The following is a 26,921-nucleotide window of genomic DNA, read 5'->3' on the forward strand; positions in this document are numbered from 1 at the left end:
TGGACACACGTTAAAATCCTGACCGTTTTGTTAACGGGTCTTGGAATAACATTGCATGGGGACTCGTGTGCTCAATATCTGTGAAACATCATCTATTCTGACTGTTTTGCTCATGCCAGCTGGAAAAGAAGGATGATGGTTTCACTGCAACTGCAAGCCTTCTAATTGTGTTACTGGATGGGCCAGAAGTCTGGCAGCCATGGAAATCAAAGCCTTCATTTCTCTTTAAGCCAGGAATAGTGTATTTGATAACAACAGGAACAGAGTCATGGGTCTGAGTGTCAGTGCTGAGGATGCTGCGTGTGTGTGTGTGGGGGGAAACGACAGCATACGCAAGATGCTGCACCTCCAGGCGAGGCTGGAGGCAGGGAGGGTGGGGGATTACACACCTGCTGTGGCGGGCAGAGCTGCGGCATGGGGAGGGGAGTGAGGCCGAGCAGGAGAGCAAAAACACCTCATCCCTGGAGGCTGCTTCCACCCAAAGGGCCACAAGCTGCTTGGTGGTAGGAACAGAAGAAGGAAGGGTACCTGCCTGCAAGGTGGCCCAGCTTGTAGCTGCAGAAGCCACTACAGGAACTATCCACATATAAATATATAAAGGAAATGTATACATTTCTTGTATTTCCTATGCGACACATATATATGTGTGCCACAGAAGTGAAATCACCAGGACCCGCTGAGATAAAAGAAAGGACAAATTGTTTCTTGCAGAGAAAAATCAAGGCACAAACGTTAACATTAGCATATGTATAAGCTTCATGAAATTATACCTACACTAATGCTATTTATAACATACACCTATTTGGGAAAGAGGACTTTGATTTAAGGAATGGAAGTTTAATTAAAGTAAAACAAAAGTTTCCATTAATCTTGAAAGAATTCAGAACCTGCTGCTCTCCTTCAACATCCAATTCAGCTAATGTTATAACAGGATCAAGCGCAGCACTACGTACCTGAAAACCTCCTGCAATGAAGACAAGGCTGGGCAAGCTGTACCAAACCACGTGGCCTTCTCTAGTCTTGAGAAATAGGAACCTTTCTCTCCTCAAAATACTGCTTCAAAAGCGCAGAGTGTGCTGGGCAAGTATTTTCAGTAGCCAGGGCATGCAGGAAAATTATGAAGGAGAAGAGATGTTGATAAACTTGAGATTGACAATGAAAAATGGCAAGAGCCTACAACTGCAGGCAGCAGGTTCTGATGATAGCCAAAACTGCGTTTAAAGTCACAAGCACAAGTTTACTCTTGAGTAGTAACTAGGTAAAAATCCAGTTATACTTCAATCTTCTCCCTGCACACATTCAAGTCTTCAGGTTGTGTTAAAAAAAGTCTACTGTCTTCTGTTCCTGTGGTACAGGGTAAGCACAAGGAAGGATGGGGCAGCAGAGCTGAGCATCCTCTCCCAGCCAGCAGAACCATCTCCTCTTCACCTGCAGCCAGAAACATGTTTAGAGCTGGTCTGGCTCCCTGTAAATCTGTTATGACCATAAGCAAAAGGGAGCTGAACTGGACTTTGAGCTGGGTCATGTCGTCAAGGCAGTTTGGAAGAGAGCAATCTTTCATTTGTAAACTGAAAGAAGGTATGTTGAAGCCCACAAGCCATTTTTGCAAGTCAGTTTTCAAAGTAAGGCCACACCGCGAAATACCAGCTTTGATTACCAATTGTATGGTTGCTTGTGAAAAGACAGTACAGTATATTGAATTTTAATAAGGTCGGACTGTACATAAAAGGTGAAGAACTTCATTAAACAAAACCGTACAGATGATACATGTGAGGTTGCTTCTCTAATGTCCCACTACTCATGCTTTCTTCATTGTATTTATCTGGGGGGAGAAGGGAGTGGGAAGAGAAGACAGCGATGCCTTAGGTATTAAGAATGATGAGAGTACAGCTTTATAGCTTTAGTAGAATAAATGCAAAGCATGACATCTTCCCTACTTCGTTCTGCAGAATGAACTATTCAAAAGATAATAATGAACTTTGCATCACCTAGAGGACTCAATTGTGCTCTGCTGCCTGCTTCCCTAATCCCATCCATCTAAAACACTCCTGACTCCAGAAGAATGAGTGAAACCAGCAACAAAAATGCATCTGAGAAATCAGAAATCACTGGGTCATTCAGCTGTTGAAAAGCATGTTAGATTTAAAAACAAAGCATGTAAAAAAAAAAAAACCAAACCCGAAAACCCCCAAGGACTGAGATTAAAGTCAGAAGAAAAACGTACGATGTCTTTAGACAAGTTCATTGATTGTGTGAGGGGAAAAAAAAAATAAAATCTAAACTTGACACACAATTCTTACTAGAGAGAAATTCCCTATTCTTTCATTCACCTTCCACTTCCCCTCTCTTCGACTTGCTCATTCACCTCCCTGCAACTTGCCCTCCCCCAAGGAACGCCAGGAGGCTCCCCATGAATTCTAATTACATTTGCTATTCTACTAAATCCCTTAGATTTAAATGCGCAAAATTAGTGGGACTATCAGGCACTCTCCACAACACTAGATGAGAAGTCACCTGAAGCTCTAGATGGGCTTTCTTTTGTTTATGGTCTTTAAATAATTCAGAGAGAGGAGCTGTCAAGCTGAATCTGCAAAGCTCCCTTGACTTTGGACTATGCTATTAGACTGCCTGCCTATTGTTTATAAAGACAAAAAGGAAAACGTTAGGGGATCATATGTCTGCACGGGAGGGGAGTCAAGGACTAGAAGAACAAGGGCTGTCAGGACAGAAGTAATAAAAAAAACAGATAGGAAAGCAAAAGTAGGCAATAGGTGAAATACAGATGTACCAGCAAAGCAGCGAGTAGTCAGTTTGGTGGTGCTATAAATAAACAATGCTAGCAGTTTCTTGTGTAATATGATGTCATTCTTTAAAAAGGAAAACCCCAAATGCAAATGGCAACTTTAATTAGCAATTAAAAACACAACTTCCCAGCTATACAGCTGCAGTCACCCCTCTCAGATCTGTCTCACTTCTGCAAACCAGGGACAGTCATCAGGCAGTGGGCCAGCACTTAATAATCATCCTAAATCTCAGGGAGAGCAATTTAATCCTTTCTCCCTTTCTTCCCTTTTTTCCTGGGCTCTTTGGGCGGATAAAGATTGACTAGGGCCTACCTGGGGACACCAGCAAACCACAGGTGATGGCTCCTGACAACCCAGGGAGCTCACACACTCCAAGGTGCCTTTAATTATTTTTTTTTTTTTTTAAATGACTCGGGGGCACGTACAGCTTTGATGGGGTTTTGCACAGTCATTTTCAATCAAAGCTGCAAACCTGACTTTACAGCAAATGACTGTTTCTTGAAGCAGCAAGAAGAATTGAAAGGGAAGGGGAACCTCAGGACAACCAACACACACCTCTCCAAGCAGAATGTAATCACCCCTACAGCCAGTTTCTTAAACCTAAAGAAGATTTTTTTGAAAAAGGGCATTTTAACATAAAACCCAATAAATATGATTACAGTCTTGCTTTAAACTACCGAGCTGGATTCACGCTTGGCAATTATACCTAGCTCTGGATGCTGCAGACAAAACCCTGCCCAAGGGCTGTCCTCACGTGGTGGGACATCGCGGCTGGGCAGCAGCCGCTGCCGAGGACGCTGCAGGAGCTGTCTTGGCACATTATGGGATAACACACATGTATGGAGGGGAACGATCTGGTTTAGTTGGCTCTTCTAAAGCAGACAGAGACCTCCACTTTACTCTAGGAAGACTGCAACGGTGGACAAAACATGTATCTTTTGCCCATGACGGGTCCCCAACTGGTCCCAGCAGCTTCCAGTCCTACAAAATCTCATGATTAAAACAGCCTTTTACTACACTGTCTTTTATCCCAGGCTTCTGACTGTATCGAATCCTAAATGAAGCACGTGGTAATGCATGCAAATAAGGTGAAGAAAAGAGGATTCAAATAATAGGAAAATATAATTAAGTGGGAAAGTTGAACTCGGAAGGTCAAAACCATTCTAGCCAGAAGAAAGAGATGCAGCATGGGGCACACACGCACGCCCAACGGCCTTTAATGCAGCACCGACGGCTCCTTCCTTACTTGCTTGGTGATTGCCAGCTAACAGCAGGGCCTGAAGCTGCAGTGCCATTAAGTCCCTAAATCTCCTGGCCTTGAATATGCTCCTAAACTCCAGGGAACAGCTTGCCAACAGTGTGCTGCCTGCCAGCGTCCCTACAGCAAGGCCATTAAACAGCAAGCTGCCTTTTTTTTTTTTTTTTTTTTTTTTTTTTTTAAATTTTAAATGTGGTATGTGCATCTGAAATAAGTATTGCCAGCTCCCAAACGTTACTGATCACAGCTTGCTGTCAGGTAGGAGTCCTGAAATGAATTGAGGGGCTGTCAAGCTCACACGTCACAGCCTGGAAATCCTTGAATTAGATGCTTCCCCCCACGCTATCTCCTTGGCCCTCCAAAAGGGCAAGAACCAGATTACATCCTCACTCTGTTCGAGGCTGTAACTGGAGATTTTGGACAACCTGATGGCTGTACACACTTCCTGCTGGAAAAGAGAAGATTAAAACAAGGCATTAATTCTAAAAAGCACGGTTTTGTTGTTAGCATCACCACATTGGCAGCAAGCACTCGGGGCTGGCGACAGCAAAGGGGAGCGGTGGATCGTGCTGCAGCTCTGCTGGCCACACTGCCCAGAGGGCTCAGGTAGCTGGAGCCTAAGCTTGTCCTTCTCTGGGTTCCCAAAAAGGAAACAAAGCTGCATTAAGGTACTTAATTTTCCATCCTGGCCACTCCACAAACCCAGAAGTGGCTTAGTTAATGGCAGACCTTCCAGCCATCAGAGGCTTCTGCAGGTGGAGCGAGCCTTCTCTCTTATTGTACGCCAAAATATTCCCTAGCTAACATGCTACATGGATTTAACCCATTCCATACAACACCTCCTAACAACTTTATTCCGAAAACCAGAAAGTATTTTACTTTTTAATGACCCAACAATGAGGAAAAAGCACCCTTCATATGATGTACTCACAAGCAGTGCTCTAATGCTTGTGATTTCTCAGCACTGCGAGACCAAGAGAGGCTCTCAACTTGAGATCTGGGTAATGTTCTCCATCACTGTTTAAGGACAATTCAATCATCCTTGTTCTGGATTAAGTCTTGCTCCCGATTAATCTTAACAGAGCAATGAATAGGAAATCCACATCTCGGGAAGTAGGCAGATTTTATCTTTAAAACCAACTCACAAGTAAAATCATCTCTCTTACAATGGATAATTCTGCTACTGTTCAAGTTATTTTCACACAGTAGGTATAAAAAAAATTATCTCCAGATATCTCAAATTGAAATGACTGTTTTTATCGCTCCCTGTCATTTTGAATGCATCCAAAGACTAACAATACTGTATCAAAAAGAGGAGCTCAACAATCAAGAAATCCATTAAGCTACCAACGACACTAATAGCAAAATACTTAAGTATATAAAGAAAAAAAAATCGTGTTATTTTCCTACTGGGATTATAGGAGTGAACAGAACCCCTTGTGTTGTGACACAGTACTTCTGATTTTATAACATCTTTCAGCTACATAAATATTAGAATAAAAACCTAAGCTCTGCTGACAAAGGGTGAGGGAAGACAAACAAACACTTCTGGCATTTGATTTTTTTAGCTAATCTGCTTCATCCTCCCTTGATTTTAGATATTCTTTCTGAAGAGATGCTGATGTTGACTCACTCCTCAGACACCACAGAGCCAAAGCCGGAGTGCACGGCAGGCCCCTGCTGCTTCTTCCTTAGCCTGGCAATGCCTCAAATGTTTCAGAGCAGAGACGGTGAGAAATACAGGACAAAATACAGTGGATAGAAGAAAATAAAAAATAACTCCTCTGCCAGGACTACGCATGACTTATTTCTTGTCACGGCAAACTCGTGTGTACTGCTACAATCATCAGCAGAAAAGCTCCCATGAAGAGTTCATGATCATCTACTCCCCTAGCTGTAGTTTCCAAGGAAGAAATAAATAATAGTTTAAAGAAATGGCCTCTAAAAAAGCCACACACACGGCACATACACAGTATGGGTTTGTCTGGATAAGGAGAAACGGACAATGGGGCTTGGTGTCCGTCACATTCATTACTTCATTAACAGACCTGTAGTGAGCTGAGCTCAAATTCCACATTCATGTGTTATCCAAAATTAAGACAGAAGACCCAGCCGAGAATACACCTGTCTGCATCACAAACCCACCTCAAACCTGCTCACAAAGGAAAACAATGGAAACTTCAAAAATCTGTCCAAAAATGAGTTTTCATAGCTCCCCTCCCCACTCCAGAATGGGTAATGAATAGCAAACGCCAAAGACTTAGTGATGATTGTGGCGGGTTTACGAGGAGGAGACTGTCCTCGTCCCCGTTTCCACGCTCAGACAGCTCTGCTCTCGGGGGAAAGCCAAGGAGCCTTACAACGGGAAGAAGGAGGACAGCCAGGAGACCCCGAGAAGGTCTGAGGTTGGATTCAAGGGTACGCTGGAAAAGCAGGAGCCGATCTGCGTCCCTTCACCCTGTAACCGCGCATCTAGCCAAACATTTACCCACAAGAAATCTCTAAAGCGGCATTTTTCTTATACAAACATCTGAGCATCAGCAGAGTGATTTTTCACAGCATGGAACTTTGCTTACTTTTCACAAGGTAAATATATATATTCTTAAGTTTTGAAACAAAAAACTCCCAAGCTCCCAGTGCAGGCTGCTGCCTGCTGTAACACTAAAAAAAAAGTTTCACAAGCTGTTAACTCTTGTTTTACTTCAGATTTTCATGCACTTCCCAACAATTTTTTTTTTTTTTTTTTTGCACTGTCAAGGCAAGCGTGAACCTAAAAAAACGAGAAAGCCAATAGTGAAAAGAATCCTTTTGTACTAAATAAAGACATTTGTATTTCATTTCCAGCTCATTTTCTCTCCTTTATTTTTTTTTCATTCCTGCTGGCTCAAATTTATCTTTTCAAATGCTGGAGCTAACGTGCAAGTTGTAAAGCAAGGCACACACAGAAGCACTATTAACCTCCTATTTTAATCAAGGGTATTTCATTCTAAACGAGTAGAGTCTTCCCCCAAGCACATACTCCCCAGACTAGACCAGCGTGCTGTTATTTGATGGTCAGAAGAAATGTGGCAAGAGCAGTCTGTTTTGTAGAAGGTCTTTCTTGGAAGAAAAAGGCAACGAGGTCTCAACTGATCAACCTAGAAACTAGGAAAGAAAAACCACGTATGCCTGATTTACACTGGGAGGCTTGGCTAGCGACGCTGAGCCTCTGCCAGCACAGGTAGTGAGGAAGGATGTAGCTTCTTCTCCTCCTGTTGCAGTTAATTTATGTGCTATCTACAGATTACAGGTGAAAGGAACTTTTTTTTATTTATTTAATGGATCTGAACCAATCTTCGTTCCCAGTATATGTAATATTGCTTATCTTCCCTCCAGCATCTCTCATTATTGTAAGTAAATGGGAAACAATGCACTGTCTCATCTGCCAGCTCCCCAGGCTACCTCAGCTAGACCTCTCTGCTTAACTTAATATTCACTTCAGACACAGGAAAGTAAAACTAGAAAATCCAGTACTGCACCAAACAGCTCACTTCTCTCCAGCTTTAGCAAGCAGATAAGTTTCGGAAGTGATTATGATATACAGTAACATATAAGAGACATAATTGTTTGAAGCAGTGCTTCCCTTGCAGAATTCAGAACACCTTGCGCAAGGGTGAATGCAACTCCATTCAGCTGCACAACCCCAAATTTAACAGTATAATTTCCCGTCTAAAAGGTACTCATTAAATTACTAAACATAACTTTCCTGCCATACTGGCTTTCTCTTCCTTATGAAGGACTGATTATTATAACTCCGTGTGTATCCTATATAAAATAATTACATAACCTAATTATATATCCAGGTAGCTTCAATTCAGACACACGATTGCTTTCAAAGGAATGACAGTTTCCAGTCCGTGCACATAGCCAGCTCATCTAGCACTAGCTAGAATTAGATCAGTACACCACCAAAAGGAAACCGAGTGTTATTTAAATAGGTTAAAAGGATACAAATCTGTGTTGCTGTTGGAAAACCAGTCTGAGCAGTTGTTTTTACAGGGAGTGTCATAGAAGCCTTAATCGGTGCTTTACTAATATGCAACGCAATTGGCATTAAGCTGGTTACAAGTTACCGGGTTTCAAAACGCTTTGGGGTTTTGTTATTGATAACAGAAGGGCAGAAAGCACATGAAAACATTCAGAACAGTTTCCCAAAGCCAAGCAGTTAATATATTAATGCTAGGATCTACACAAAGTAAAGCTTTTGCAGAGAAAACCACCTGTGCATAAATGCTCCTACTTCCATTTCACCCAGAGGTTAAATTATCTGATCAAAATCTTATGCTGGAAAGAAAAAAAAAAAAAAAAAAACCAGTTCATATTTTTTCCACTTCGTTTAGACTCTGTAAAACATTAAATCCTGCCATTAAAACTGCTTAATTAGGAACACTAGATTGAAAGGTTGATGCAGCTCATGAGCTGTGACTGCTGAATGGTGGTGGCCTGGCAGGCCTTGCCATGGGTAGCTGCACTGAAGAATGGGGGGAAAAAAAGAAAAAAAAACCCAAACCCAACAATGTTGCGAGGCTGCTTTGACTGTAATTGAAGCAGTGCCACTTGTTAGAGGGAATGAGGTTATAAACCCACCTTCAAACAGCAGTGACAGCAGACCACCAGCAGCGAGGGTTTCGAACACCCTCGGTATGGGAATTCTGCCGCTGCATTGAAGCAGACTTCAAAGGCGGTGGTTAGCCCAACGCCAATGGCTTTTCAAAACCTACTTCACTCTCTCTCGCTTTGCTCTTGCTGGTCTGAAACCAGAGTCCTCCTTTAGCACTGACTGAGTATTGAGAAATGCAGCTTTACCCCTGCAGCTCCCATCTTAAATGAACCCCTTCATCTGCTTCGTAGAACACTGAACACTGCCCGACTTGCTGAGATTAGCTCCGAGCAGTCAGACCTCATCTTACTGGCACCTGGTGCCAACCAGAGACCTCAGGAAATAGACAGCACTTCAAGAAAAATAAAAAGCCAGCAGCGGATAGGATAGCAGAGGCTGCTCACACAGGAGATGCTGTGACTCGGAGGAGACCAGCTTTGGTTGGAGCATGAGATCAGGCAACAGATGTTGGCTCAGTACCTACAAAACACTTGCTTGGATCCTACAATGACTTCCTGCTTTCAGGGGGCTCTGCTCCATGACGTTATACATAATATAAATCATAAAAACCCCAGAAAATACTTTGGGCCCTCCTGCCCAAAGGCTAAGAGTTGTGGGCGAAGAGAGATCATGCCTGCCACCTCTAATCCCCTGGGTAATAGAGGGTAAAAAGCCCGTGAGACAAAAGCGTAACACTAGGAATAAACATGGGAAGATTGGAGATTACAACTCGTGATAAGGAGGTTTCCAGGCATCGTCTGAAAAAAAAAACCCCAAACCTTACAACAGTCTAATTGATTATTCAATCAGTGTCTCTAGAACCCAGCAGAGTATGTATCAGAGTTCAGACCAAGGGGTCCAGCAGCAGCAGTGCAGAGGTTGGGTGGGAAGGGAAAACAGTTGTCCAATTATTTAATTCTAAAAGCAAATGCTCTCTGAATACAAATCTGCCTTTTCTCTCTCTACCTCAATATATAATATAAGGGTGACCCCGAGAATCACTCTGATACAAGTAATTTTCTATGAAGTTGTACTGTTTGGGACATAGCTTATACAAAGGGCCACATGATAGATGCTGCTGCACTTCAGCTTGTACCTTGTAACATGACAGTTCATCAGGGAGTTGGGGATGGAGTCAGGAATGAAGTCCAGGTTCCAGGTGAATTCCTGACTCGGGTTCATCTGTTATAAAACTCATACTTGAATAAAGAATTGATGGTTACTAAAGCAGCAGAGTCCCAACAGGAGAGAAACATCCACTTACAAGTTTAATGACAGCTGCAGAGAGACTTCTTTGCATCCCCAGTTCACAGTGTGTATCATAGCAATACAATTTGTGATTGCATTGGGATGCTCTTATTTTTTAAAGCCTAGAAAACAACAAGAGCCTGTTCGGACCTCTGCTTGCACCGGCAATGAACTGCAATCCATTATCTCTACAGCTGCACCATTGGGATCAGCTACTGGAACTGTAATGTCAACAGCACTCAGAGTTATGTCGACCACTATGTCATTCACTTGCTCTAGGAAAGCAATGACTCTAATAAGGAGGACCTCAGCCCTATCTACAGCACGCTGACTACTTCTCTTGGCATTAGAAGAGATGCACTGGTAAGCTAATATCAGCTGTAAAAGTCTGAAAGAGTAAATGCTGCCTTCATTCAAGAAACATGTGCGACTTTGATCTCACTTAAAATAAAATCAAACCCTTGGAAATTTCCTGTCATTATGCAGGGGGGAAGAAAAAAAAGCCTCACCTTGCAGAAGGAGAGAGAAATTGAGTTTGCAAATGTAAACTTAACACCAACAAAGAAGAAAAACCCGAGCCACCTACATTTCTTAGAGAAGCTATTCTTAAAATAGAAGCTAGAATGATATCAGAATGCTGCAGTACCACAGGGGACCTGAACTTCCAGATCCGAACAGAAGCGACAGACTCGTCCCCTCTGTTCATAGCGGTGACAGGGCCAGCTGCTCTGTCTCTAGAAAAAGAAGAGTTAACACAGGCGCTGATGCACCAGCTACCCGCTGGCGTGCCACCTCGAGACCTGAAACGGCAAAATAAATGGTGCAATACACTTTTTTTCCACCCGCCCCGCACACACTAGGCAGGAGCAGCACAGCAGACAGAGGTCAGGGTTATCAGGGAATTGCCTGGCTCCTTTCACACCTGCCCACGCTCGACTGCGGCAGCGGTGCGGTCCAGCAAGTGACCGCGCTCACCGGGAGGGAGCTCAGAGGGTGTCCTGCAACTGGGGAGAGGGCAGTAACAAAAGAACGTTTACCAATATTTTTCTTCTACAGAAGACTCAAAATTAAACACTTTCTCCTGAAGCCTGTCATTTGCATAATCAGATTATCAAGATGGTCTTTCCTATGGACCAAAGTGTCAACACACTGAGATTTCAACATAAGGCATGAACTGTTAATAACAGAGTATGATTTTTTTTTTTTTCCCACAAAGTTCTCTGCAGTTGGACTCCAAGGGTTGTGATGGGGAGTAAAATATTGTTACTCACCCGGGTATTTTTTAATTAATTGTCCTTAGCCACAGAAACAATAGAGAGTAAAACGAGCACTTGAAAATATGGGTATGAAAGTATATGAGCATGTTCCGCACAAAGAAGCATACATACTGAACTTGCAACATCTTTTATCAGCAAGGTAGAAATTATTCTGCAGATGAAAATAGTTTTCAAGCAGTATATAAAACAATATATACAGCCTGTGTTGGTACACATAAGCAATATGCTAAAATTTGGGGGAAAAAAATCAAGCATGCATGATGTATCTTTTGATATTCTGGGTTCCACTTGTTTTTAACGAAGATTTGAGACTTTCAAATGAGTAAGGGAGCAACAGACATGACAAAGGGTAGAAGAGAAATAAAATACATTTACTACGCAATGAAAGTGTAAAGCAGGAAAGTAAAAAAAAAAAAAAAAGTCAAAGAAAACTTCTTGTTTAAAGCATTGCCAATGGCTAGAGAGCAGAGGGCATGTCGGGAGGAGTGGGAAGCCATCACACAGCCAGCTGCGAGCCTCACAGCACGCATGCTACAGGGCTTAGACAGCTTCCACAGGAGGGAGGAAAATCTTTGAAGATTTTCAGAAGGGGGAGAAAATCCAGTAGAATAAACCCCATCAAAGTCACATCTTGTTCTTTTAAAAGTTGATTCTGAGCCTCCCATAAACTGCTGTGCATTTCAATATGAGAGAGAAGACCACCACCGTGTTTTCCAGGATGAAGCAGCAGTTTGGCACTGGACCAGAGAATAACCTGCAAGAATGCCGGTTTGGGAGATGCTGCACCAGAATGCTATGAGCCTGCTCTGGTCTAGGAAAGAAAGGATGAGTCAGAAAACAGGAAGAACCCCAAAAATACGGCGGTTGGAGCTACTCACACTGCTCCCTGTGCCACAGCTGGTACCAGGGGCAGGCAAGGGGCAGCTTGGGTCTGAGCACTCCAGGCAGGCATTTATCTCCTAAGATTTAGATTACTACCTAAGCATATCTTAACTGACATCTGAACAGCTAGTTGAGGATACTGCAAAAATAAAACAACACAGAGTTGAAGCTGGAAGTCAAAATTCTCACCAATTTTGAGACTGGAAAATTTCAGCAGCAAAGCGGAACAAAAAATATAAAGTCTTACACTTGTTTTCCCCCCCAAAATCCCACTGGAATTCATATTTCAAGTTACAAGAGATGTAGTTACAGTCGATACAAATAATTTAAGAATGACACTGAATAAGCATTTAGTTATTTGGGAATGACAAAGGAGGTTTCATTTTTAATGTTCATAAGTCATCCAAATTAATTAGCGCTTTAAAATGGCAATGAATCACTTCCCAAAATAATTTGTATTGGCTAAATTAATTCCAGCAAAGGGAGCCAATTTGCTGATTATAAATTATCAGAGTCCCTGACTAGCTCCTGTGTACACTGTATACCATTTATTAGGCTACTGGGAAACAAAAGATGGCTACTTTTTATCAGTGAACAAGATTACTGCTCCATTAAGTGACCAGCTTATTGTGGTACAATTATAGGTTTCTATTTAAAGAATTCAAGCCAGACATCATTAAGAAACAAAGCTGAATGTTCAGAGGAAAGGAAAAATAAACAGAAGAAAAGCTCATTTTCTGAAGAGATGCACCAAAAACCTATTTGAAGGGAATATTTCCATCCTCTTAGATTAACAAAGAGAAGTTTAGAGATGCAAGACTAATTATGAAGATGATTCCATCATACGACAGTGCCTAAAGGCAACCTGAAGCCCAGAGTCCCAGAGCCTGCTTCTCTCACTCGTGGCTAGATGATTGTTTTGAGATTCCCCTAAATTAAAATGACTTCTGGAGAGCCACGAGGTGAGAAAATGCATACATGGGTTTCTGCTCTCCCCCCTCAGGCAGAGGGGGATGCTTTCACAGCACTGCCACGCCGCCGCTCCCAGAGCCAAGTACCAGGAGTCCCTGCACCCACCCCCTCACTGCAGCGAGGGGACTTGGCTAAAGTCTGAAGCACTGTTCTCAATGGATTTCCCTTCCTTACCTCTCTAAAAGGAAAAAAACAAAACAAAACAAAACCAAAACCAAAATAAACCAACCAACCAAAGTTTTACCTAAGCTAATTTGCATGGCATTCTCCTGCTCTTATCTGTATCTCCTTACTGGTATCAAAGCCTTGACATTTCTGCTTGAGAAATCTTTCCCCAGCTAACCTGCTTATCAGCAGTAATGAATACTCATGCAAACAGGTACCAAATTAAATGGCTTCTTTACAGTGATTATGATAGATTGAGCCATGCTTAATCTACATAATCAAATTGCTTCTGTGTTCAGCAGTAATACCTTTTTGCTGTCCTGGGAGCAGGTTCAGCCTTGGTTTCTCTTTTGACAGCTTCTTTCTGAGAAACACTAACCATGACTGGGAAAGTGGCTACTTGAGATGCGATTACTTAACACAGCTGTATGGGGCACATCTTGAACTCTGCAATATGGCAAAGCAGGTCCAAACAAAAGGTGTCCCCTTTAGGGAAGGGGAAAACATCATATAGGACACATAAGGGAAAATGAAGTACAAACCAACCTCCTTCAGCTACTATCCACATACCTAGATGTAACTGGAATGACACTCTCAAGACAAATACAGCAGCTCTACCCACCTAGCTGCAGTGAGCTGCTACAGCTACTGTAATTTCCTTTCTCTACATGCAAGAGCATCCCTACATGAAAAAGCATTGTCTGCTTACATGCTAATGAAATAGAAGAATGTGTTTCCTAATCTCAAGATCAGATTCACATTTCAAATCAAGCTGGCTGAATCTTGCCAAGGTGCCAGAAACAAAGGATGGCACAGGTATATTATAAAATCCTTGACTTGGGAAATAGAAGGATTTGGCTCAGGGGAGGTTCTGAAAAGCCCCTCTGTGTCTGACTCGTGTTCATCAGGTCACTTCGGCCGAAAGTGTCCCGAAGCTTCCTCTACTTCCAAATATTGATCCATTTTTAGAGTCAAATGAAAAGTGAGAAATGGCGTTCCCCACAAGATATAAGTGCTATTTAAAAAATATTAAACAGCCTATTTACTTTTGTCCAAAACACAGCACTGCAAGAAGCAGAACAAACGTTTGCTTCCTGATGTACCTGCTGAGAGGTTTTTTTGTTTGCCTGTTTTTTTGCCCAGAGTCTAACAAAACTATTAGCCTACAAGCTAGTGCTTATTTCTAAACATTACCTAAGAGCTGAAAAGCGAGTAAGCCCGATGCAAAATGTTAATAAGCACTTACAGAGAACAATTTCTCTCCCTCATTATGGCTTTGACACAGGTGGAAGGCAGGAACCGGCTGGACCTTTGCAGTTGGAAAGGTGACAGCTCTAGCAAAAGTGTCCCTGCATCTTTGTGAGTGAAGGAAAACCAACGCAGAGGGAACAAAAAATAAAAAAGATGGGTTCTGGCAAGGGCTGCTGGCACAGCTTGACTTTGGCTCAGGAGGAAGTAAAAGCTTGAATTACATAAAAATAGATTTAAGAAAGAATCAATGACATTTCATCTGAAAGTTTTAGCTAAGTTTTAATTAGGATCTGAGATTTTGCACTTAAGTGCATGAAGTGAAGGACTACATGTGCTCATACTTCCCAAGATAACTGACAGATCTGAAACTTACTCATCTCATCTCGAAAGGTTAATTAAAGAACAATCCTTGAGAGCAACACCCCAGGGAAACCGAGGAAAGCCTGCTCCGCTGGGGAACGGCTGGCACACAGTGGCCACATCTCCCCGCTCAGGAACACTCCAAGTAACCAGCTGAAGCTACTGCCCAGGGACCGTGGCACGGGGACGAGCGAGGTGGCTTTGAACCAGCCCACCCGGGCACGGGAACAGCTTGCCCACGGCAGTACAAAGCTTACTTGCCCTGCTCCCCGTGGCGCTGGGGCAGGTTTCTCAGCCTGGCTGGTAGGCTGAAGCTGCTTCGATACAGGCACCCTTCAGCAGAGCAGGCGTGATCACCACCAGCCGTGAGAGGAAGGTGCCGTAACTCTGATAATTAGGAAACTAAGGCAGAGTAACTCACCTGGGATCAAAGTCTGCAAATAAGCCAGAAATAGGCTGTGGGTTTCCCAATTCCCACAGCACTGTGAGGCAAAAGCCTTCTCTGGCTCATCTGAGCATCATTAAAAACCACGCCAGCTTTTAGGGAAGCCTATATATATATATATATATAATATATATATATATATATGAAGCTCATTTGAAAAAAAATCTCATGCCAAATTTAAGAAACATTATCAAAATGGAGAATAAAAGAGTTTCATCATTTGAGCAAGACTTTTTGGACATAAGTGACCTTTGGCTGTGCAGTAATTTAATTTCCTAAGAACATGAGCAAAGTTTCAATTAGGTAGGAGAGGACTGCTGTGCCACTACAAGAGGGAAGAGAAATGTGCGGCTGCATCGGTGAAGAGCACTTCTCGTCTCGGGGGGGGACTGGACATGTGGTGCAAGGAAGCATTAAGGCCTCTTGGCAAAAGCAAGCGAGGCTACTTGTTCAGTATGTAAAGCAGGATGGCATGCACCACAGGCAGAGGTCAAACATGGAAGCAGAACACCCAGCCAGTGGCTCTCAGATCACTGGCAGCTTTTTGCTGCTTTCTTTACAAACGAGAGCCAGTTACTGTGGCTGCCACAGGAGAAACAGGCTAATTTAGGAGAAGCTCAGGGAAAAGCAGAGGAATGACGGAAAAAAAATAAATGATCAGAATAGTGACGGGTTCTGAGTGCTGCTTAATGGAGTGAAGCCTGAACGTTATTCAGTGCAATCTTGATGGGCCTGATTTAACTACTACATTTTTGCTCAGTATTTTTCATATTGGTGGCAAAGAATTGCTTGACAACCCTTGGTGACTGCTCAAAAGTTTCTCAGTCACTTAAGCAGAAGGTCCATTATACTAAAGCATGTTATTCAGAGAAAGGACTGATAAAGAGCAGACGGCAACAGAAATAACACCAGGGGTGAGACATCCCTAGTTAGCCTCTTGCCTGTAGAAAAGCTGCCCAGGAGGTCAGTGGGCAGGACAGCCCAGCACAGAAATGCTGCAGTGAAAACAGTTCAGGGAAGGGCCTTTCTGGACACACAGGTTCCCACAGCATGTTCTTAGACAGCAGAAAGACGAATTACACAACTTCTAACAGCCACTCTTCATCTGAGACACGACATCTGTGTGTACCAAACCCTCCTAAATCGCCACCCGGAAAGCAGTTGGGGACGCTACATCACCAAGGCTCATGCCCACCGTTCAAACCACAACAGCCCACTTTTTACTTTTAAATCCAAACTCCAGTTTCAGACCGGGTTTTATTTTTGTTTTGACTCATAAGCGTCTATCTGAAGTGAGTTTATGCCAGTGACAACTGAATCACAGCTGTGGGGGCAATTTCTTCATCCTGAAACAGATTGGTAGACATTATCCTTCCAAAATGCTATCTTTGTGAATGCAACATCTCAGGATATCAATTAGGCAACATTCCACTTTAGCTACTTGGAAGATTGTATTTAGGACGAGCTCCTTTCCTCCCCCTCCCAACAAGCCCATTAAGTATTTGATCTGCAAACCCTTGTACATACAAGAGAGTTACTTGCTCAAGTTTTTTTTTTTATGTAAGGATTTCAAGAGCACTCTGAATTTAAAAGCAGCATTTTGTTTTCCAGAGCAGCTCTGTGCCGAAAGGCCACTCACACAAAAGCTGCAGTCAGGTCTGCCTGCAGCATTAGTACACATGCTATGTATATGAATTAAGTGTCACTGGAACAGTCATTGAGGTGACTGCAGCCTGGGCTCACCTCCTTTACATATCTACTCATCGAAACACAGGGGCTGTATTTCAATGAGCAAGCCCATATTGACACAGTAACATTGAGATAAAGCTCCACAGAGAGTATCTGCAGGTGCCTTCATTAAAGCAACAAAAAACTCACTAATGCATCCACAAAAAAAATATTAAATGCCAGAAATACAATGCTGCTTTTGGGATTTCAGATGCCAAGTAGAGAAATTCAAACACCCAGGTGGAATAGTTAAGAGCACAGCAGCCCTTTCTCCCTCAGCATTTCAGTTACCCCGCAGATCTTGATGTTCTCATGCCGATCTGCAAAACCCATAAACAGGAAAATACCAAGCACAGTGTTATTTCATAAGAAAGCAGGAGGCATTCCTTTCGCACCCGGCTGGGTGTCTGAGCAAAAAGCTTACCCCATCTGGTAGTGCCCTCCAGCATACAGCACTCACAAACTCATTTGTGTCATCTTCTTTCCGGTCCTTGTCCAGGACACTTTTGACTGTATCAAACTTGAATGTCAGCAGTGTCTTTGAGAGGCCCTTATAGTATAGGTAAAGGGAATTATTTTCGCTTCCTAGAAATAAAAAAATAAATATACAAGTTCAGATTCTGGTAGTGGGAAAAGAAATAAGGTTTCTTAGCTCTTTCATTGTTTAAGACAGAACCAGACACTTTCTCCTTGTAGTTTATCATCACGCTCACGCTGCCCTGGCAACTGAGAGTGCTCCACAGCAAACTTTCCCGGTGCTTAATAACAGGATCAGGTTTTATTATAAGACAACTGCAGTATGCGGCGCACTTGCAAAGCATACAGGATCCCAACCGTTCCCCTTAACCTCCTTAGGGCAGAGAATTCTGAGCAGAGCAGAGCATCTACGCTAGCACACCCAGCCTGCGCGGCGTTACAGCTCTAAGGCAGGTAGCACTGTCACAGTTCTGCTTGCCGTAATCTGGGATGACAGTTTGGTCTGTGGAGGTTTAAGGCAGAGAGGCTAGACAGTGTGCAGGCTTTATTTAGAAATCTATCCTAATTTCTGTCTTGCAAGCTGTACGGAGATCAGAGAATACACAAGCTAAGGTCCTCCCTTCAGCGCTGTCACAGCTGTTCTGCTCATCCCACAGCTATCAGCCTGTCACTGCTTTCCCACCAAGACCGGTGGATTTACAGAGGTTCAACAGGTCAACGTAAGCGGTGAAAGGACAAAAACAGCTAAGGGGTAAGTGCTTCTGGATGACTTGGTCTTCTAGGAAGTTTTTCACAATGAGGGCGTTATTGCTTTGCCATGCAGAATGCCGCACTAAGTGTCAAGTACAGGACCCTCGTGTGGTCCAGGCTTCTGCTCTTCCTTAGAAAGATGCGGGAGGATGTGCCAGTTCATCAACTTGAAAGACCTAAGTCATATCAGCAGCAACTACATTAGTAGCTTATTTTTGGTGACAGCGAGTCTGAATCATCACACACAAAGAATGCATCTGAAATGGGAGGAAATCAACCACAGACCCCCTTAGGTCAGGGTTCCTTATGCCACCCCCTGGGAAGTGAAGGAGGGTGGAAGTTCAGAGTAATCCTCCACTAAAAAGCCCATGAGGCTACGCAGCACAACTGCTGGTGTGCTTTGCATCTGGAGAGCCAGCAGCTCCGAGGAGTCCCATTAGCATTTGCTGGGATGGGTGCTCTACTCACCACAGGCGATGTAGTCTCCGTTGGACGCCAGCCCTACGAAATTCTTCTCGTTGATGTGACCCTTGAAGGAGCGCAAGCAGTGAGGCTTCCCTACGTTCCACAGCTTCAGCTGACTGTCTGTTGACCTGAAAACAATACTTCAAGTTACCCTGCTGCTGTATGGCAAGAGCTCCTCGCTTGCAACCCTGCTCCGTAACACCCTGCTTGCAATGTAAACATAGGAAGTCTTAGTGCACTCCAGGAGATTTATCCCACTTTCAATCATAAGCAACTCAGCTTGAGCTCGGAAAGGTACTACGTTATTTTAGAAACCTGTAAAAATGCATTACATGTTTGAATAAAAAACTTCCCCAAAGTATTACTCATCCTTTCTCCTATCAATTGCAGTTTTCCACTGAACTGTACAGCCTCTGGGCCATCACTGCCTCTTTCAGATTCTCACACATCCTGAACACACTGAATTCTTATTTTTTTTTTTTTTTTTTTCCCCTAAACCTCTACAGCATGGACCAAATCTATTCCCTTCTCCATGCCACCTGCAACTCTCATTCATGCCTTTATGGGACTCAGGTAGAAAGCAGTCTCTTCACTCTCCAGCTATCCTGAAGGCATGTTCTCCTCCTCCTGCCCAATACCAAGCAGCAGCACGTAAAACCTCTGGGAGCTCAGAGTTGCTATTAGCAATAAATTGATGTGGTTTTCTCGTGTGTAATTGAGACTGCATGGATACAGATCTCAAACTTCTCCTTTTATCAGCTTGGCAGAGAAGCTAAATATTGCTATTAAAAAGATACTAACTCTGTTGGGATTAAACCTGATGTTTTCCATTGTTTCTCCACATGAAAACATACCTGCCTTAAAAATGTTTTTCTATTTACTGTGAGCAAACATTCTCCCTTTGGCAAAAGAGAGGAGGTGGAGGTAGTCTCCTCTGCCTGGCAGAGCTCAACTGAAACAGGAAAATCCCATGTTTCCAGGAGATAGAAAATTATTTTTTCCCCCAAACCCAAGAGGACATGAGCGCCTCTCACTTCACAGGCGTTATGCTCTAGCAGTCACCAGGCTCTGCTATTCTGGCACTCACTGACTTATGGAGATACGCTCCTCAGTAGGGGAACAAATGGTGATGTGGTGGGACCAAAGCCTCGTGAAGCCATCTTTGAGGAAAGGTGTAGTGCTGTTCCCATCTTAAATTTGAAAGAGGTCGGGAGCGGGACTTGTCAGCCTCCTGGGTGGGAGGGAGGGGAGGCAGGCAACGCTCCCCTCATGCAGGTCGTGTCACCCAACCTTGCTGCTTTCTGAATATTTGGAGTTGAAGGGAAAAGCCCCCACCCAATATTCATCAAATAGTACCAATGACATAAGACATTAGCCTTGCACCAATGTCACATTTTCCTAAAAATATAGCACAAAAGAGGAGAGATGCACCTCATGCTATACTGCAAAAACCTTATCTCAGTCCTCAATGACAGCTGGAATGACAAAGGAGCGATAAGGGAGCTGCAGCAAGATTTGTTAGTCATTTGTAATAATAGTATGAGGTCAGATCGGAACGAAGGTATGAACTTTATCTGTAATACTGTGACTTAAGCAGGAGTGCATTCCTCATCCCAGGTCTTGACCAGGGGGCCCTAAAACAGAGTATTCAGCTCCCCTGATTGACGCTTGTTCCACATCCATCCCTGCCTACGCTGCTGCTCACTCTCATCCCTTCTCTTGTCCTTACCACCACAGTAGCAAGCAGAGCTCACAGAAGGGGGAAAAAGGTATACACTACTGCTTTTTTGGTCCACACTTACAGGGAGGTGCCTTCTGTGCCATTAGGGCAGCTGTATTTTTAAAACACTGCTTTTAAGAGCTTCAGAGGTGCCTGGAAACTAAACTTTTCTGCAGGCAGGGTAAAGCAGCAAAAGACTAATTCCTGGTCTACAAGCTGTCAGATTCCTGTGACAGCTTCTGCTATTAGCTAACCCATCAAGAAGACCTTGTATATACAGGCACTTAACCTCTCTATTTTAGTAGCATACAGTCTTCGTTCTCTTCATTAAAATAAAAACACTTAAAGTCTATTACTAATGGCATGATTTTACTGTTAAATTCCTATCAAGCTCTAGCCGTATTTGCATTGCTTAGGATAAGCATGCTGTAAAAGAAAGAAGTTATCTGCCACTGGACCTCAAGGAGAGGAAAAGGCCATTGATCCTGATGGTGCTACACTGCTCTTCTGGTTTCACACCCTCTCCAAAAAAATATCATGGATGCACTGCTCTGTAAAAATCTGTCTCTCTGTAAATCAGCACTGCAATCAATGTGTTGTGCTAAACACCAGGCAGTTCTGAACACCCTTGAGGTCAAAACCTAACTCTACAAGGCAAAGTAAATCAATGCAATCTATAAAACAGCTTTAGCTAGAAATCTGGAGAATCTGAATATACATATAATTTTTTCTTAAAAGAAATCAGTGCTTGATTTTTGGGAATCATGACTGCTGTCTCCTCTCCTCAATTTGCAAAAGACAGTAATGAAAAATAATCTGCTCTCTCTGACATTTCTTTCTGTTCATGCAGAAAAAGACAGGTGAACCCTCCAGTTAGTCCCCTCACCCTGTTGTTGCCTGTCCAAGTCTGACAGTTTTATCGACATTCCTCCTGGGACTGTGTGATAAGCTTTCTCAGATGGTCAGCTCAAGAAGGATAGGGCCATTCTGTCTTGAAACATCCCATAGATGATGCTCCACCTGATCACGACTATAAAACATTCCCGGTCTTCTGCTCCTATTAAAAACTTTCTTCTTACCCAGATTTTGTTCAAAGCATTAAATTTAATTTTCTCTGTGTTCTAGGTATGAATTTGCACCTGTATAGAGTTATAATGTTAATGGCAATAAGAAGAGAGAAGCTGATAAAATATAAGCAGTACCAGAAGCCACCAGGGAATCTTCAATCACACATCTCAGAGTAACTCACTAGCAGACTGAATGAATATACCTTAAAGTGCTCTGCTTTGGCTCTGGGCTTCTGGAGCAGTGTGAACACATGGGACAGAGCCAAGCTGGGTAATCATCGGCTTGGTATAAAGCAGCAGGCATACTTTCTGGGACTAGATTAACCCCTGTGATCCATCCCTGCTGCCCTCGGGTGTTATACACGAGCGTGTTGAGTTCAAAGATGCCCCTGCAACGCCCCAAGGTTGCCTGCATTTCCCTCACTGTGTAAGAGGGGCTCACCTCTGCTTTACTGAAGGAAGTTTGTAGCCATTCAAAGCTTTCACGTCGTGATCCAACAGACATTCCCACACAGCTGAAAACCTACCTAGAACTGGGGCAGCCACATCTGGTTTTGGGACAGATACATCTGGCCACATAACTGAACGTAAGCTGTAGAATAGCACTCTTTAGGGTCTCCACAGTAGATCTTATGGCCTACCTTGCCTGAAAAGACCACAAAACACAACTTCTCCTTATCTACTTTCTAACCCAAGTATAATCCTAAAAAGGGCCTTCACAGAGCAGATTAATAAATTACCAGAGAACAGATCAGTCAGTCCCACTCGAGTTGCTTTCAGGCTGCAGCTAAACCTCCTCTTCAGACATAGCAGCAGCATTTGATCACTTCTGGCACTCATCAGCTGTGTTTTACTGATTATTATTATTATTATTATTATTATTATTATTAGGGAGCTGCCAGCAGCCTTCTCTACAGCAGAGCTCTAGTCAGGACCATCCTCAGCACACACACCACTCTGTAAAATGAGAGTCCACCCGCAGCAATCCCAAAGTCAGGGCTTGTGGTCAGGAGCTGCATCTAGTTGTCTTCGTATTCCTCATAAGCACTTTAACTCCACAAGATAGAGCAGAGCCAATGGGTGGAATGAATTTCTATTTTTGTCTTGGAAAAAAGCAACAATCTGCTTCCCAAAAGCACAGCAGCTAGCGAGTGCACCCACCCACACAGGTGAACTTGCATGACGGCCCTGAAGAGTGCCAGAAAGCAAGGACTACAAAGTTTTTAGCCTACATAAAAGGCAATACTTACGCAGAGACGATTTCTTCCCCGCTCACAAATTTTGCGTAGGAGACTGCCTTGCGATGCCCTTTGAACACCATGATTGGCTGCTTAGTGTTGCGAAGATCGTAGTAGTGAACACAGTGATCTGATGATGAGAAAGGAAAGGGGCAAAATTTTATCAATTGAGAAGGGTGCATGGGACCTCCAATAGTCAGCTCACAATACAAGTCCTGCTTGCAGCTTTGACATCTCACTTAAAGCCTCATCTAGGATAAACGGTCTGCGCTATAGCAAAGGAGTGTTTAAGCAGGTTTCTTAAAATGGCTCCAAAATCCAGTCCGGGAGGGTCCCAGCAGCCTTCCAAAGAGCTGGCGAGGGAAAAAGGTGCATCTACACATGTGTGCACACACACGTGTCCTCCTACAAGCCCCATTTGGCCCATGTGCAAGCCAGCAGCTAAAAGGACTCTTGCCTCTCCTGCCTGCCGCCTTGGCTCCTTGCCTGGCTCCAAGTGCCATTTCCAAGCCCCTGCACCCCCTTCTCCTTCCTCAAGCTGTCCCCTCTTGGAAGACTGTTTGAGAACTTGAGACCAAAAACTCAGTCTGTCTGCTAGTTAAATTGGATCATGGAAAATAAAGATTAAATTTCTCATGTTTACTGTACTTTTTTTTTTTGTTTGTTTGTTTTTTTTTTTTTTTTTATTCTCTCCTTTGGCTTTCTTACCAATCAAGACAGAATTAGCATTTCTGCTAATGAGAGAACAGACTAAATTCTAGTTCTTAAGGTTTAATTCACAGATGTGCCACAACCACATAAAAGGGATCACAACAGAATTAGCGAAACGTTTTATTTTCTGCACAACTAAATGTCAATTCCCCCCCCCCAAAAAACAGAAAAACAAAAATAGAAAACCCCACGAGACCCAAGCCCCAAACACCCCCAGTACTCTTTCCAGCTCAGCAAGGTTAATAAGCTTCTCCCTTCCTGACTTTCAGCCTTTAATGTTGAAATTCATTTAATTATCCCCTGCTATTCTGGAAGCGCAGGGAGGGAAGGCCACACACACGTAAGGAAACCGAGCCGGACGCCTTTCTCACCAAGCAACTTGCGATACCCAGACGTCAGCTGAAAACTGCTCTGACCCTCTTCCCACTGAAGTAACACCCAGCCAATGGAAGTTTATCACAAAGATTACATAGACATGAATTTAAATGCCAATAGCTCCAGTTATTTTTGTATTTGCACAGCATTTCAAAGCTCTCAGCCGCACAAACACCACCCAGCTGTCTCAAAATCCCATGTGGTTTGAGAGATAACTGGATTTACATCGATCAGGCTACAGCAACTGCCATCAGGCCAGCAAGGGTAGCTTCTGCCCCGTATTAACAGGCTAATTGGTGGCCGTGGCAGGATGGGGGGGCTGTGTCAGAAGCACCTTCAGTAAAATGAGGCAAGCAGCCAAGTTGCCTTCCCCCTCTAACTGCTTCCAGCATCTTGCTCTGAATAATGTGATGGGTTCAGGGACTTCTCTGGTAAGAGGTTCTTAGCTCTCTCCCTCCTTGCCACGTAAAAGCAGATGCTCCACACAGCCACATCAAGTTTTCTCCACCGCTTACACTTAACTGCTGAATTACCCCCTTGTATTGAAGCCCAGCAGTTACTGTACACATTACTGCTAGCACTGAACCCCTGGGAAGTGCTGTACCCCCCAAGCACTCTATAAACACTCCTGTTCCTTCCCACCTCTGAAATATTAACCCTCCAAAGAGCCAACACTTATCAACTAGAATCCCACTGTGTTTCTACCATTTGAGTATTTCAATCAGCTTTGCAACAAGACCATGTTGCAACAGGCTTATTCGATAAAGGGGTTAATGCTTAATTAAAAGTCCCTTTGAAAATTAACACTCCTTTAGCAAGATTTGGGCATCCTGGTCTCTTCCACCTCTCTGAAAGCTTGAGCCAAAAAACGCCACATTTTCTCATCTGGCCAGCAGACCTGCTACAGGAGCTATGAAACAGTTAACTAGCAATTGTTATTTTAATGAGCAGAATGATTCTAGCAGGGCTTTCTATTAGGAGCCAGTTAGTGGATAAGCCTTTCAAGTCTATTTTTGCTTACAGTTTCAACCTCCTCTCCAGCTGGCCCGTCAGTAGGACACCTCAGAGCACCAGATTTTACCCTTCAGAGGGTGGCAGGGAAAGGGGTACCTGCGGATGGCTGCGTGTGAGCAGCTGGGGCAATGCGGAGAAGAGCGAGCCATAGCAGGAGAGACAAGTCCATTTGCAGAGCAGAGACACGAAGTTGCATTCACCTTCTAAATATCGCAATAAACACCTCGAAGCCTGCCGGCATCTGGCCCCAGCACTGCGTGCGCCTCTCGGCATCAGCAGGGCAATCAATCACTGTCTGCTCTGATCACAGTGAGTCTGTGGGAATGGGTAAGGCCAGTGGGTTCTAAAATTAGACACTTAATTATTAATTGATTATTTCAGCAGCCAAAGTGTTGGTGCCCAATTGAGGTTTTTTTTTTTTAATTCAATTGAAGCAGCTATTTTTAAGTAGATATATGAAGACAAATGCTCACTGCATTCATTAAAATCAGAACAGGTGGTCATGTTTTACAATTAAAGAGATACTCTCTCTTGTAGGCCATATGGACTTTCCGAAAACATGATAAAAATGCCATCTGCTGAGGAAGCAGAGTGTCCAAAAATGAAGCTAAACGAGAAAAATACAACTCCCAGGTACCCCGGAAGCAGCCTCGCCTGGTGGAATTTGATGAGCTGAAATTACCCGTGATGGGCAGCATCTCGGGCATGCCAGCTGGTCAGAGGTGAGGTGGCAGGGAGCTCTGGAAAGCTCAGAAAATTAATGAGTCCTAAGAGGCAGCTGAAGGTAAGGAAAACAGAGTGGGCATTGAGGGGAATCAAACACTTCCCAAACTCTGCAAGAGCCTGTAAACTCATCCGGCATCCCACTGCTGGCTCCTGCCTTTGGCATTCCTGGAAAACCACGGACTGTACTCCACCTCTAACCAGTGATGCACAGGGGTATTTATTGTTTGGCTCCTCAAACATGAGCATTAAAATTGTCATTTGTCAATTTTTTTTGCAGCTCTACAGTTTCCACCCCAACCAGAAAACTCACTTAAAACAATTTCAATTTGGAAACGACATTTCCACAGTTAAGAAGCCTCATGCCTAACCCTTGGGCAGCAACAGCTCCCTGCATTTCTTTTTCTTTGGCGTTTAGGCTTAATTGAAATATATATGAGATAATGGGAAAGAACATGTATATATACCATAACAAATTAAACACTCCGAAGCAATTCTCATCTAGTTCAATGTCACTGCAGGAGCTGAGCATGACAGAATTCTGCTGCTGTGCCTCCTGAATTCAAATGTTTGCTGGCAGGCTGTATTTTATTATATATATATACACACCTATATACTTTTTTTAAGTGATCTCTAAAGGCAATGAGGTCAGCTAAGCTCTGCCACTGCTGCTGAGAGGTCTCTGACCAGCAGCCTGAGTTTTTAAATAGTGCTTTTCCAGAATACTCAAGAAGTGCTTATTTCCCTTAAGACGCCGCCGCTTTCACCTTTGAACTGTTTAGTGACATCTAATCAAGAATTCAGCCTTTTCCAAAATTCCAAAAGATCTCACCGCCTCTTCCGTAAATATAACCCACGTCAGCAAAGGATGGCATCCCTCATTGCTCAGCAGCTCATAAATTCACAAAAATTCCAGCCAGCAGGAACAAGGTGAAAGGGAAGGATGTTTTTTGTGAAGTACAAGGTGAAGTGACCAGCACCATCTCAATCTCAGTCCTAGGACTCTGCCTGGTTGAAGGGGTGGGGATGGAGCAAACTTACTGATGATGTGGTTACACGATCTTAGGAAATCAGGTTAAAAAAAAAAAAAATAAAAAAAATAAAAAAAGGAGAGCTGGGAATTGCTAATGGACCCAGCAGCATCTTAGATAATTTCAGAGTTTTTCAGAAAGATGGAACTGCTCTTGGATTTTTGGTTGCTTAAGCAAAAAAGGCAAAGTCTGTTTCTGCCAAGAATTATTTTCCTTACACTTAGATTTCTTAACAAAATTCACAAAAGAGCTGTTACTATCAGGCTTTAGGTTCACATCACCTATTGCAAAGCTCTTAACGTGTACTGACAAGCAGCAGCT

The 26,921-nt window shown here is 43.3% G+C and overlaps 1 protein-coding gene and 1 non-coding gene across 4 annotated transcripts in view; both read right to left on the reverse strand.

The window, feature by feature from the left end:
* The window catches only part of COP1 (COP1 E3 ubiquitin ligase), a 129,310-nt gene that overhangs the window by 15,166 nt on the left and 87,223 nt on the right, over positions 1 to 26,921 (reverse strand). For all 3 annotated transcript variants that reach the window (XM_042804750.1, XM_042804744.1, XM_032995544.2), the window contains exons 16-18: positions 22,759 to 22,876; positions 18,725 to 18,849; positions 17,454 to 17,614 (exon numbers count right to left, since the gene is read on the reverse strand). In XM_042804750.1, coding sequence (XP_042660684.1) covers positions 17,454 to 17,614; positions 18,725 to 18,849; positions 22,759 to 22,876 — 404 coding nt within the window. The remainder of the gene's footprint in view (positions 1 to 17,453; positions 17,615 to 18,724; positions 18,850 to 22,758; positions 22,877 to 26,921) is intronic.
* On the reverse strand, positions 3,639 to 3,774 carry LOC116962283. Its single transcript, XR_004407498.2, has one exon.

The sequence above is a fragment of the Tyto alba genome, unplaced genomic scaffold, assembly GCF_018691265.1.
Source record: "Tyto alba isolate M040663 unplaced genomic scaffold, T.alba_DEE_v4.0 Super-Scaffold_1000006, whole genome shotgun sequence".
Lineage (NCBI taxonomy): Eukaryota > Metazoa > Chordata > Aves > Strigiformes > Tytonidae > Tyto > Tyto alba.